This window comes from Muntiacus reevesi, chromosome 2 (genome assembly GCF_963930625.1).
Source record: "Muntiacus reevesi chromosome 2, mMunRee1.1, whole genome shotgun sequence".
NCBI classification, from domain to species: Eukaryota; Metazoa; Chordata; class Mammalia; order Artiodactyla; family Cervidae; genus Muntiacus; species Muntiacus reevesi.
Window position 1 is genome coordinate 251,761,320 of NC_089250.1, and position 11,245 is coordinate 251,772,564.

At 40.3% G+C, this 11,245-nt stretch overlaps 1 protein-coding gene across 2 annotated transcripts; it reads left to right on the top strand.

The window, feature by feature from the left end:
• Nucleotides 1–592: 592 nt before the first annotated feature.
• On the top strand, nt 593–10,242 carry TAT (tyrosine aminotransferase). Of its 2 annotated transcripts, XM_065920545.1 has the most exons (12): nt 593–650; nt 1,243–1,489; nt 1,630–1,734; nt 3,466–3,533; nt 4,388–4,546; nt 4,769–4,907; nt 5,324–5,376; nt 5,672–5,824; nt 6,481–6,609; nt 6,931–7,014; nt 7,721–7,819; nt 8,591–10,242. In XM_065920545.1, exons 2-12 carry the CDS (start codon nt 1,255–1,257, stop codon nt 8,729–8,731), a joined length of 1,365 nt encoding a protein of 454 aa, XP_065776617.1. In that variant the 5' UTR covers nt 593–650; nt 1,243–1,254; the 3' UTR covers nt 8,732–10,242. The 2 variants fall into 2 exon arrangements, with proteins under 2 accessions (XP_065776617.1, XP_065776618.1); XM_065920546.1 differs by lacking the exon at nt 6,481–6,609.
• Nucleotides 10,243–11,245: the final 1,003 nt, after the last annotated feature.

Genomic DNA, 11,245 nt, shown 5'->3' on the forward strand with positions numbered 1-11,245 from the left:
GCATGCTGCTGAACAAGTTGTAGAGCATGATCTCAGCTGTGTTTTGAAAATATATACAATTCTGTATCTATGTATCCATCATCTAATCTATCTTCTATCACCTATCTATTTATCATCTGTAGATCTATTGATCTACTATCATCTATCTATCTTGATGAATGGATAGAAATGGCCAGATCATTACCACTGCCTGGTCCTTGCAAGACACTCACTTTTTACTCTATACATTCTGTACTATTAGCATTTTAATAGGTCATTTTGTCACAAAAAAAAGATTTAATAAAAATTACCAACTGTAATCCTAACTACCTCTCTGACAATCCTTTCAAACATCTCACAGATTACCTGGAAAGAGTTAACACAGACAATTCCAGAAGGCTGAAGTGTTCAAATTCCTGATTTGGTGGTGGAGGTGGGAGGCAGGATTAGAGAGAAAAAGCACCAAAAAGTGAGGAGGGGAGAAAAGAAGAGGTCTGGTTGCTGCATTCTTACCTTAACCAATAGCATGAGAGTCTCAGGCTCAACGCCCATTTGTGGGACTATTTCAGGGATCAGGTGGCATCTGAATTCACCGTCACTGCCACTTGTCAAAGAACTTAGGCAACTTCCTGGTTTGGCTGCTTGGAGGCTGCTTCTCCTTTACTGGGAAGGTAAAATTTCAAGCCTCAGCTAACCTTGTGATTTGGGATGCATGTTTCTTTCTTTGTGGTGTATTGATTTCTTTTTCCACAGGGCAGTAAGCTGCTTATAGAATAGGGCTTTATTTTTACTAATGATAATGTTAACACTAAATTTCTAACAATATGAAATAGTTCTTCCTGGTTATTCTTTGTACAGGACAAGACACAGTCTGTTGAAGTGTAAGGAGACTCTTCCTTGCATGGAATGGAAGGGATACCTACGTTTTCCTTATTTAACATTAGTTTTCATGTCATTCTTCCTTGGTTTTGCTGAGAGCATGGTTAAATTTTCATGGTGATGATGTAGCACATAGTGAATCTCACAGTAGATAAGCATTCAATGGAACACTCTGCTAATATTGTAGAATGGTTATTTTGCTTATTTTCCATCTGAGTGAAAAGTCTTAAAATTGCCCTCATTCATTCAAAGCTGCTTTACATGTGAAAGGAGTTTGAAAATAGATGTCTGGCCAAGTCACCCCAGTGTTTAGGTCCAACTGTAGCTGCCCCACTGGACTGTATCTGTTCTTAGAGTCACAGTGACCCCTTCTTTTCCCCATAGTCTTTGCTAGTCATGGACCCATACGTGATTCAGATGCAGGACCATGGCAGCCTCCCCTCAGTTCTGGATGTGCATGTCAACATCACTGGGAGAAGCTCCGTGCTGGGAAAAGTGAAAAGCAGGAAGGCCAGATGGTCCGTGAGGCCTTCGGACATGTCCAACAAAACTTTCAATCCCATCCGGGCCATTGTGGACAACATGAAGGTGAAGCCAAATCCAAACAAGACCATGATTGCTTTATCGATTGGTGAGTTGAATACACTTAACCAAAAGCCAGGCATTGTTCCTTTCACCCCCATCCTCATGGGTTGGGCAGAGAGGATGGAAGTGGAGGGTGGGTTTGGGTACTGGGCGTGGAAGAATAACCTCTTGGTGGTTCTTGAAAAGGGGACCCTACTGTATTTGGAAACCTGCCGACAGATCCTGAAGTTACCCAAGCAATAAAAGATGCCCTTGACTCAGGGAAGTTTAATGGCTATGTCCCCTCCATTGGTAAGTTCCCTCTGAGACTCTAATCTGGCAGTTTTCCAAATCTTCTGTGCTCTTCTGACAGTAATAAATTTCTAGCAGTTCTCTTTGCTTTCCTGATGCATAATTCCTAAGGAGAGGCTAAGATAATATGGTTGTTGAATTTGGGGAAAGTAGTCTCAGAATGTTTAACCTCAGGCCACCAAGGTCCAACTTCTTTCCTGGCTTCCTCTGGTACTATGGCACCTCCGTGCTCTAGGTTCCCATCATGCACTCTGCTCAAATAACGCTCCTGTCCTATCATTGCTCATTCTCCATGGAGGCCTTGAGTTTGGCTGCAGGGGCTTCTTGACAGAGCTGTCAAGCTCCTAAATGAATTTACTTACTGCCCTATGTAAATACTTCTTGACGTTATTTCTCCTCCTCTGCACATTCAAGATTTATTTTAATTATGGTCCTGGTCACACTCTCAATGTAACTGTGCTTGTTTCAAGACAGAAACAAACAAAAACAACAGCAAAGAATGAGTTGTTCTATTAGAGGACAGAAGGTTGTTTAAGACAGGAATAATTTTATTTAGGTGTAACTCTCTCCATGTATTGAACATTCCTAAGCATTTTGGTAAAATAAGTGACTCCTTTGTTTCGATGTCACACACTTCCCCACTGTGTGTATGTGCAGAATAAAAATCAACTTCATGCTAAAATAGATTTTAAAAACACTTTAAAGAGATATGAGGGACATGATTTTTAGGTTGATTATTTACATTTAAACAGCTTCATAAATAAAAATCAAAACAAAATAAGACTAAAATTTAGTTATAAAAAGAGTTTATACATAATGAAAGGGAATATGAAAAAGAATATATATAACTGAATCACCTTGCTGTAGAGCAGAAATTAACACCACGTTGTAAATCAACTATTCTTCAATACAATTTTTAAAAATGTTTATTATGACTTTTATATTCAAAGTATTAAGAAACTGATTTAACCTGAAACATAAAACCAAGTCTGCATTTGACAAGTACTCAAAGGATATGAACACTTCATGCCAAAGGAAACACAGATAATATTTATCTGTGTTTTTTATTAACAATTAAGGAAAGGCTGATTAATTTCAAGAGAACTATCTGTACCTATTAGGTTAACAAACATTAGGAAATATTGTCTCTAGCTTTGGTAACTGAAGATAATCTTTTTGGACAGCAATTCTGTAAAATATTATCATTATTGGTATGAAACTGTCTATACTTCAAGCTTGCAAGCCAACATTTGGAAACACTGCATGAGAATATAATTTAAAAGGAAAATATTTTAATTTAAATATAAAAGTAAAATACTAATAGGTATACAATACAATGTGAAAAAGTTAAAATGAACCCAGTGTAACAAACTCATTAATTACAAGTTTTCAAATATAACCCCTGAAAGGGATTTAAGAATAATCTAAATCCTGTATTTTAGATTAAATAATCTAGAAGAAAATAAAACATAATCACAGTAACCAAGATGCTGCAGAGTATTTTATAGTTTGGTGAACTCTTTTTGTTATTATTTATACATTTGTGTGCTTATTATAAAATTATAAGGTGTAAAGTTAATCTCCTTTAACTATTGTGACTGAGAGCTGTACCGAATGCTACGTGCTCTGGTCTGGGACAGAAGGTAGCCTTGAAGACCTGTGACTTAAGGGCATCACTGTCAGCTCTGGGATGAAAACTTCCAGCTTTCTCCTTCTGCTCTTTTCTCTCAGGCTACTTATCCAGTCGGGAGGAAGTTGCTTCTTATTACCACTGTCCCGAGGCACCCCTGGAAGCTAAGGTGAGCCCTAGACAAGGAGCCCGCTCTGAAGCAATACCAGGCAAACTCTACCCTTTGTTTCTGTTCCGTGAGGAATAAGGGTTTCAAGGGAAACAAAAACTAAGGATAATTTCCCTTTGGCAATTCCAGGACTTTTTATATGGAGAGGCCACTAGTCAGTGAGTATGTTTAATGTAATTATAGTATGATAATAACATTGCATACAACTTATGTGATGTCTGTCTCAAGGAGGCTCAAAGGACTCAGAGGTCACCCTATACTTGATTCTCTGCAAAAGATCATTGAAAAACAGTAATTCATATATACCAAATAATCGAAAAATTTAATTTTACCAATAGGGTCTTTTATTAATCTGTAGTTCCCTTCACTTACCTAAGGTCACTTAGATGGGAGGATAGAGTTTCCATGGCATATTGGACTGACGGCAGGGTCAGGTTTAAATGCCCTCCACTCTGTTGTTTATAGGGTGGAGGTCAACATTTCTTAACCTTAAGGGGAGCCCTTTGTATTTCAGAAGAGAGCCATGCTTCAAATCTCTGGTCAAAAGTAAATAAATAACCAGGTGAAAAAGTCCAAGGTCATAATGACCTCTCATGGAGGTCTGCTGAGTCACAGCCAACCTGTCCTTTTTAAAGTGATTTATTTCTTTTAAGTGGCCAGCATTTTCAACAACCTCTAGATATAGACATATATAAACATATCCATTTCTTTCAATTTTGGCCTAGTACAGTCCCCAGTACTTTACATAGGATTTTTAAAAGTAAGCTAATTTTTGCTTCCCACTCACTCATCTGATAATCCCTTTTCTCCTGTTGCTGTTGGAACCCCTAACGAAACGAAACTTTTCTTCATAGGATGTCATTCTGACAAGTGGCTGCAGTCAGGCTATTGAACTATGTTTGGCTGTGTTGGCCAACCCAGGGCAAAACATCTTAGTTCCAAGACCCGGCTTCTCTCTCTACAGGACTCTGGCTGAATCTATGGGAATTGAGGTCAAGCTCTACAATTTATTGGTAAATGACTTTTTAGTTTTAGATACAAATTATACAATTTTAGATACAAATGCTCAATTTCTACTTCATAAAAATACATGACCATTATCTTAGCAGAGAAAGATTTGGAAAGTCTGAGGCCACAGACACATTTTGTGACTTATATTATACCTTTGAGTGAAGTAAGTAGTCTTCCTAAATTTTTCAGAATCATCTTGGTCTCACTTTTTTTTCCCTCCCCAGCCAGAGAAGAATTGGGAAATTGACCTAAAACAGCTAGAATCTCTGATTGATGAAAAGACAGTTTGTCTTATTGTCAACAATCCATCAAACCCTTGTGGGTCAGTGTTCAGTAGACGTCATCTCCAGAAAATTTTGGCAGGTAAGTCCAACAGATTTCACTTGACAGGAAAGAAGATGGGGATGGAATCCTTTAGCTGTTTCCTGGAGTGAGAAAGAAGTCCTTTACTAAGTTCCGAGACTAGGATAGAGGTTGGAGGGCTCCAGTGGGTCCCAAGTGAGTGGTGTGCCACTGCAAAGGTAGAAAGAAGGAGAAAAAGACTTGCCTCTTTATCACTCCCCTTATGTGGAAGAAAGGATTTGAAATATCTAGTTAATTAAACAGCAAGTTCAGGTTCGGTACCCTGGAAGGCTCTGTACCATGAGAAGAATTTGTAGTTCTTAAAGAGGAAGACAAAACCCACAAACATGAAGTGTAAAGTATAAGCCCAGGTAAACATTTAAGTGCTAAGGCAATTCACATTAAAAATGACATCAGCATGTTTCTCTTATTTTCAGTGGCTGCAAGGCAGTGTGTCCCTATCTTAGCTGATGAGATCTATGGAGACATGGTGAGTCTTGGGCAGAATCTAATTATTTCATTCATTCCCTAGAGTCAGGGGTTGTACATATTACTGGGCTGGGACCAGTTTCCTCATTTTAGGCTTCTTTTAACCCAGACAAGACACTAGGTTAAATTTTTCGGATAGTTCCCTTTGAAGCTTCTTGAGATCCCAGTCATGCTTCAGGGTAGAAAGAGCCTGTAAATCGGAGGCCCTGTGCTTAATGATATAAGGAAAATTTGGGGAGGCATGGGATTTGGAGGGAAACCAGAAAACAGCTGTAAGAAGCACCTCTTCTCCTCAGGTGTTTTCAGATTCCAAATTTGAGCCTCTGGCCACCCTCAGCAGCAATGTCCCCATCCTGTCCTGTGGAGGGCTGGCCAAGCGCTGGCTGGTTCCTGGCTGGAGGATGGGCTGGATCCTTATCCATGACCGAAGAGATATTTTTGGCAATGAGGTGAGAATATATATATATATTCTAAACATTTATTTGTTTACTTATTACTTGCTTACTTTATCTCACTGTGGTGGTATAGATGTGAGATTTTCCTTTCTTGGCCCTGTAGTTCTGTGTGCCTGGAAAGACACTGGATAAAGATAGTACTAGTTATTTCTCTCCAGAACTCAGTTTTTCTGTGTTGTGAGGAAGTTCCATCTACCTCCAATTTTATTACCACAAAAAAAGAAGCAACAAGCAGTAATGATCCCTTATACTATTTGTGGTCTTACAAGGTGCCGGTGCTTTATGTACTTTATTTCAATGTAATTCTCCCAACAACCCTGTGAGGCCAGTATTAGTATTATCTCCATGTTACAGCTGATAAAAATGAACTCAGATAGATTGTACAATTTTCTCAGTCACACACCCAGTCAGTGTGTGGCAGAGCTGGGCTACAAACCCAGGTGGTCTGATTTAAGAATGACACAAGGCACCACCACATCTCCAGATATCAAAAACTAACCCTAACTCTGGCTAGATAGAAGATAACAACAACAAAAAAATTAAAAATAAATAAAAATAAACACTTTATAGAAAGAATGGTCAGAGCAAGAATCTCCACAGCAGGGATGCTTAAGAAAGGCTAAATAATGTGTTTGCTGGGGGGCTTTTAGATCCGAGATGGGTTGACAAAGCTAAGTCAACGGATCCTGGGCCCCTGCACCCTTGTCCAGGGAGCTCTGAAAAGCATCCTGTGTCGCACCCCTCAAGAGTTCTACCACAACACTCTAAGCTTCCTCAAGGTAAGGGCAGCCTGTGGCCTTCCACTCTGGGAGTCAGGGAATGCCTCCAGTGGAATTTTGAGCCATTATGGCTTCCTTCTGGCTTCCAAGCCAGAAGGTGGCATCATTGTCAACATTCATCCATACATTTCTCTAACTTCTGGCAATCCACTCTGCTCCTGGCCTAAAGCTGTGAGTCGGCAGAGTTTTTTTTTATTGTTAACTCCTTATGCCACCAGAGCAAACCTAAGTTCCCTGCCTTTGATGTGGGCTGTCTTTTTAATGACCCAGTTTTTCTTTAGCTTAAGTTTTCATCCTTGATGTCTCTGCCTCTTTTCATAGTCCAATGCGGATCTCTGCTATGGGGCATTGGCTGCCATCCCCGGACTCCGGCCCATTCGCCCTTCTGGGGCCATGTACCTCATGGTGAGTATGTGGTGGCAGGCACCTGGTGGCAGGTGAGGGAAGCCAGTCTGCAGGGCTCCAAGGACAATCAAATGGGCCCCTGAGCCAGTTTAGGAACTGCCTTGTTCTGAATTGTCCCACTGACATGGTTTAAACTCAGTGCTAAAAAAAGAAAGGAAAAAAAAAACCTCTTAAAATGACAACTTTTCAATATAGAGAATTATTTTATATGTAGATACAGAGATGATAGGACATAATGAGAGACTTTCCACACTACTGTAGTTCTCAACCAGGAGAGATCTGGTTCCCTCGAAGTGTTTGGGGATATATAGGAATGTTGTTTTCAGAAGGACTGAAAAGTGCTATTGGCATCCTGTAGGCCAGCAATGCTGAATATTTTTCAATGGGCAGGTTAGTTCCATGCAATCAAGACTAGCCTGGCCCATAGTACCAATAGTGCCTTCTTAAAGGAACACTAGCATCCTATTTTCAACTTTCATTCATCAGCATCCAAGAAAGAACCCTTTAATAAAATAAAACATTAATATGAATATATCCTCTCTTCCCTATGAGAAATTCCACAAGCCATAAGAGCAAGAACCCTTCGTTATCAGTAGTGGAATTCCAAGATATTTTTTAGAGCAGTCCCTGCCCTGATTTCTGGCATAGGGAGATGGCCTGTTTTCCCTTCTTATGATCAGTTTGCCTTTCCCTGTTATTGGTATAGGTTGGAATTGAGATGGAACATTTCCCAGAATTTGAGAATGATGTGGAGTTCACAGAGCGATTAGTTGCTGAGCAATCCGTCCACTGCCTCCCAGCAACGGTGAGTGCTTACATCCCTCTCAGGTTTCTCTAGAAGCTCTCCATGGTGTATAGTGCCTTGGGAGCTCTCCCTGAGCTGGTCTTTAGCCTTTTCCTCCCCCAACAAAGTGTACAGTTGGCCTTTATATGTGCAGGTTCTACATCCAAGTATTCAACCAACTGGGGATGGAAAAATATTAGAAGAAAAAAAATTCCAGAAAGTGCCCCAAAGCAAAACTTGAATCTGCTGCGGCCTGACAACTATGTACATAGCATTTACATTGTATTAGGTATTATACGTAACCCAGAGATTATTTAAAGTACACAGGAGGATGTATGTAGGTTATGCAAGTACTATGCCATTTTATATACAGAACTTGAACATCCTCGGATTTTAGTATTCTCAGAGGTGTATGTGGTGGCAGGCATCTGGTGGCAGGTGGAACCAACCCCTGTATGGATACTGGGGACTACTGTACTCTTTTTTGAAAAGATTCTTACTGGTGGGTGTCATGACCTCTATTTAAAATTTGTTTCTTCCTCATCATTATCCCATATGATTCAGGAAGAAAAATTGTAGTTGGACATTCTAAATGACAGGAAATCAAGCTTGTCCCACAAATTCCTTTTAAGATAAATTAACTCAGTCACTGGTTCAGCTTCTCAATGTTGGGAACTGTTAGCCCTGGGTAAATGGTGTTGCTGCCTCTTGCTGATTAGGGCCCTGGCCTTACTAGGGTGGTCTAGTCACTGATTCAACTGCTCTGAGAATAATAGGCTTTTATTTTTGCAGTGCTTTGAGTATCCAAATTTCTTCCGAGTGGTAATCACAGTCCCTGAAGTGATGATGCTGGAGGCCTGTAGTCGGATCCAGGAGTTCTGTGAACAGCACTACCATTGTGCCGAAGGGAGCCAGGAGGAATGTGACAAATAGGATGGAGCCCATTCTCCTGAGTACGTGTTCCGTCTGGCTGGGGAAACTGGACTAAGCCCTGCTGCCCGTCCAGGAATCAGGTGCTCCTGCTTGGAAAGGAGCCTCACAAACACCATGTCAAGGGCAGAGAATTGCTCTGGCTCTCCCCCAGCTATAGCCGCACACATACACTCTAAACCCCAGATTTCATCTTACTGTGCTCTGCTGGAGTGACTAATTCATTAACCTGCCCCTCTCCCATTTGACTTCCTCCTTTTCTCTTGAGAGTACCAGGTGAACAAAGTTGCCCAGGAAACAGCAGGGACAAGAAAATCAAGAGCTTAGGATTCGAGAAACAAAAGATTGAGGGAACTCGTGCCCCCAACTATTTCCTCTTACTCTTAAGTAAGAACACACTCTCTCTAGTCAGGTTTGAAGCCCAACTTTTCTGGCTCACTTCAGGTATACCTCACTGTATGTAGTAGTGCTAGAAGGAAAGAAGTTGAGGACACATGTATTTGGTTAATTTTAAACACATTAAGAAAATTTGCCAATTTGAAGGATACATTACAGAAACTTGATTTTTTGGTAGAGAATTATTTTGTGACACAAATAAATTTAATTGATAGAGTTTCTAAATATAGATATATGTATATCAGGCTTTCTTAAAATGAAGGCATATATGTACTAAAAAAAAAAAGGAGGAATCAGAGGACCTTCCAGAAATGCTGCTGTGTAAGGGCCAGAATTATCCTCACTTGTCAGTGTTATACAATCATTATTACTTTTGCTGTAACATTGATACTGATTGATATATATTACCTTTTCATATGTTTTCTAAGAAACATTTATATTGACAAGATCTTTTATTTTGCCAAGGGCATAAATTATTGTTTTTCTTTTTTTATTTTAATAAATTTTACTAAGTATTCTCTTCTGTGATGCCATTTTTCTCCTCTGGGGAATTTCTATTCCCAGGTGCTGCTTATTGCTCAACCTGGTTGATGTATTACCCACTAGGTTTCATTTATTTCTTTGTTGCCTAGATCCACTAACCACTTACTGGGTAACAAGCTGAACTGGTTCAGCTAACCAAGAGAATGAGGTGTGTCCAGGATCTTTTTTGAATATGAGCTTTTTGTCTGCAAATCCTCTTAGGCACAGTTGCCTAGTTTTTTTTCCTCACCATTCCCTTGGAGGAGGGAACCTGAAGTTATCTTACAAGGTTAGGGGAAGGAATGTATCATAATCATCCTGGAGATTCCTTACTAAGGGATGTTTTCCTTGTCTAGAATAGGAACTTCGAGTCCCAACACTGCCAGCCACACTCAATTAACTTCCTTTACAAAAATAAACATCAAATGTCCCCTTCCAATCTAGTTGGACTTTAGTGAAATCAACTAAAATTTACCCTTCAATTTTCTTCAGCAAATCCGAAAGGAATATACAAGTGATTGAGATGATAAAAATTTGTTTCCTGTATGCCAACCCTGCCGACTTTTCGAAAATTCCTGGCTCTTTTCCTGTACTTCCCGCCCCAATACCCAAGGATGTTTGTCCAGAAATAAACAGGAAAACTTAGTGGTTTACACAAAATGTTTTATCTTCACACATAATGTATAATTCTATCCAGCATTACAGCATCTAGACAGACGTCTTGTTTCCAAATTTCCTTGATATCTACATTTTGATAAGGGAGTCAAATGAACATTCAAAGACTAAAACACACACACGTATTGGACAAATTTCAAACGATGCAAAAAAAACACAAAAAACCCAAAACATTCATGCCCATCCTTCAGCCACCCATTTCTCTCCTGAGGTAATCAGAAGTGGCAGTTGCTGTCCGGTTCTTCGAGATTATTCTGTGTACACGTAAATGTTTACAGTAATTTTTCCTTCTCCTCTTTTTTTTTTTTCTTCAAAGTTAACTATTACTTGGTCTTCCCTGGTGGCTCAGACGGTAAACAATCTGCCTGCAATGCGGGAGACCTAGGTTCGATCCTTGGGTTGGGAAGATTCCCCTGGAGGAGGGCATGGCAACCCACTCCAGTATTCTTGCCTGGAGAATCCCATGGACAGAGGAGCCTGGTGGGCTATAGCCCATGGGGTCTCAAAGAGTCAGACACGACTAAGCACAACTTTCTAATTCAGTTTCCTATGGAAATCAAAGGAGGATGACAATTCTGAGGTGTCCATCACATCACGGGTGAGCCTAGATTAAAAAAAAAAAAAAAAGGGAACGATTGGTCGGGTCTGCTTCCAAACAAGATTAAAATTCTCAAGAGACAATTTCCAGCCGCTTTGCGTATGGCGACAGCAGGGCGTCCGAGTATCCGAGGATAAAACGAAGGATGCGTTAACAGTTCGCAGACAAGGGCTCGCGGCTGTGAATTCTAACCAAAGCATCGTTTACCCGGTAACTGGCGAGTTATCACTGACCCGATACCACAAACCATCCCACTCTAGTCCTTAGCAACCACGAACTCCCGGGTACGCACTGGGTTGGCAGCTTTCGAAGACCGCGGTTGGGGA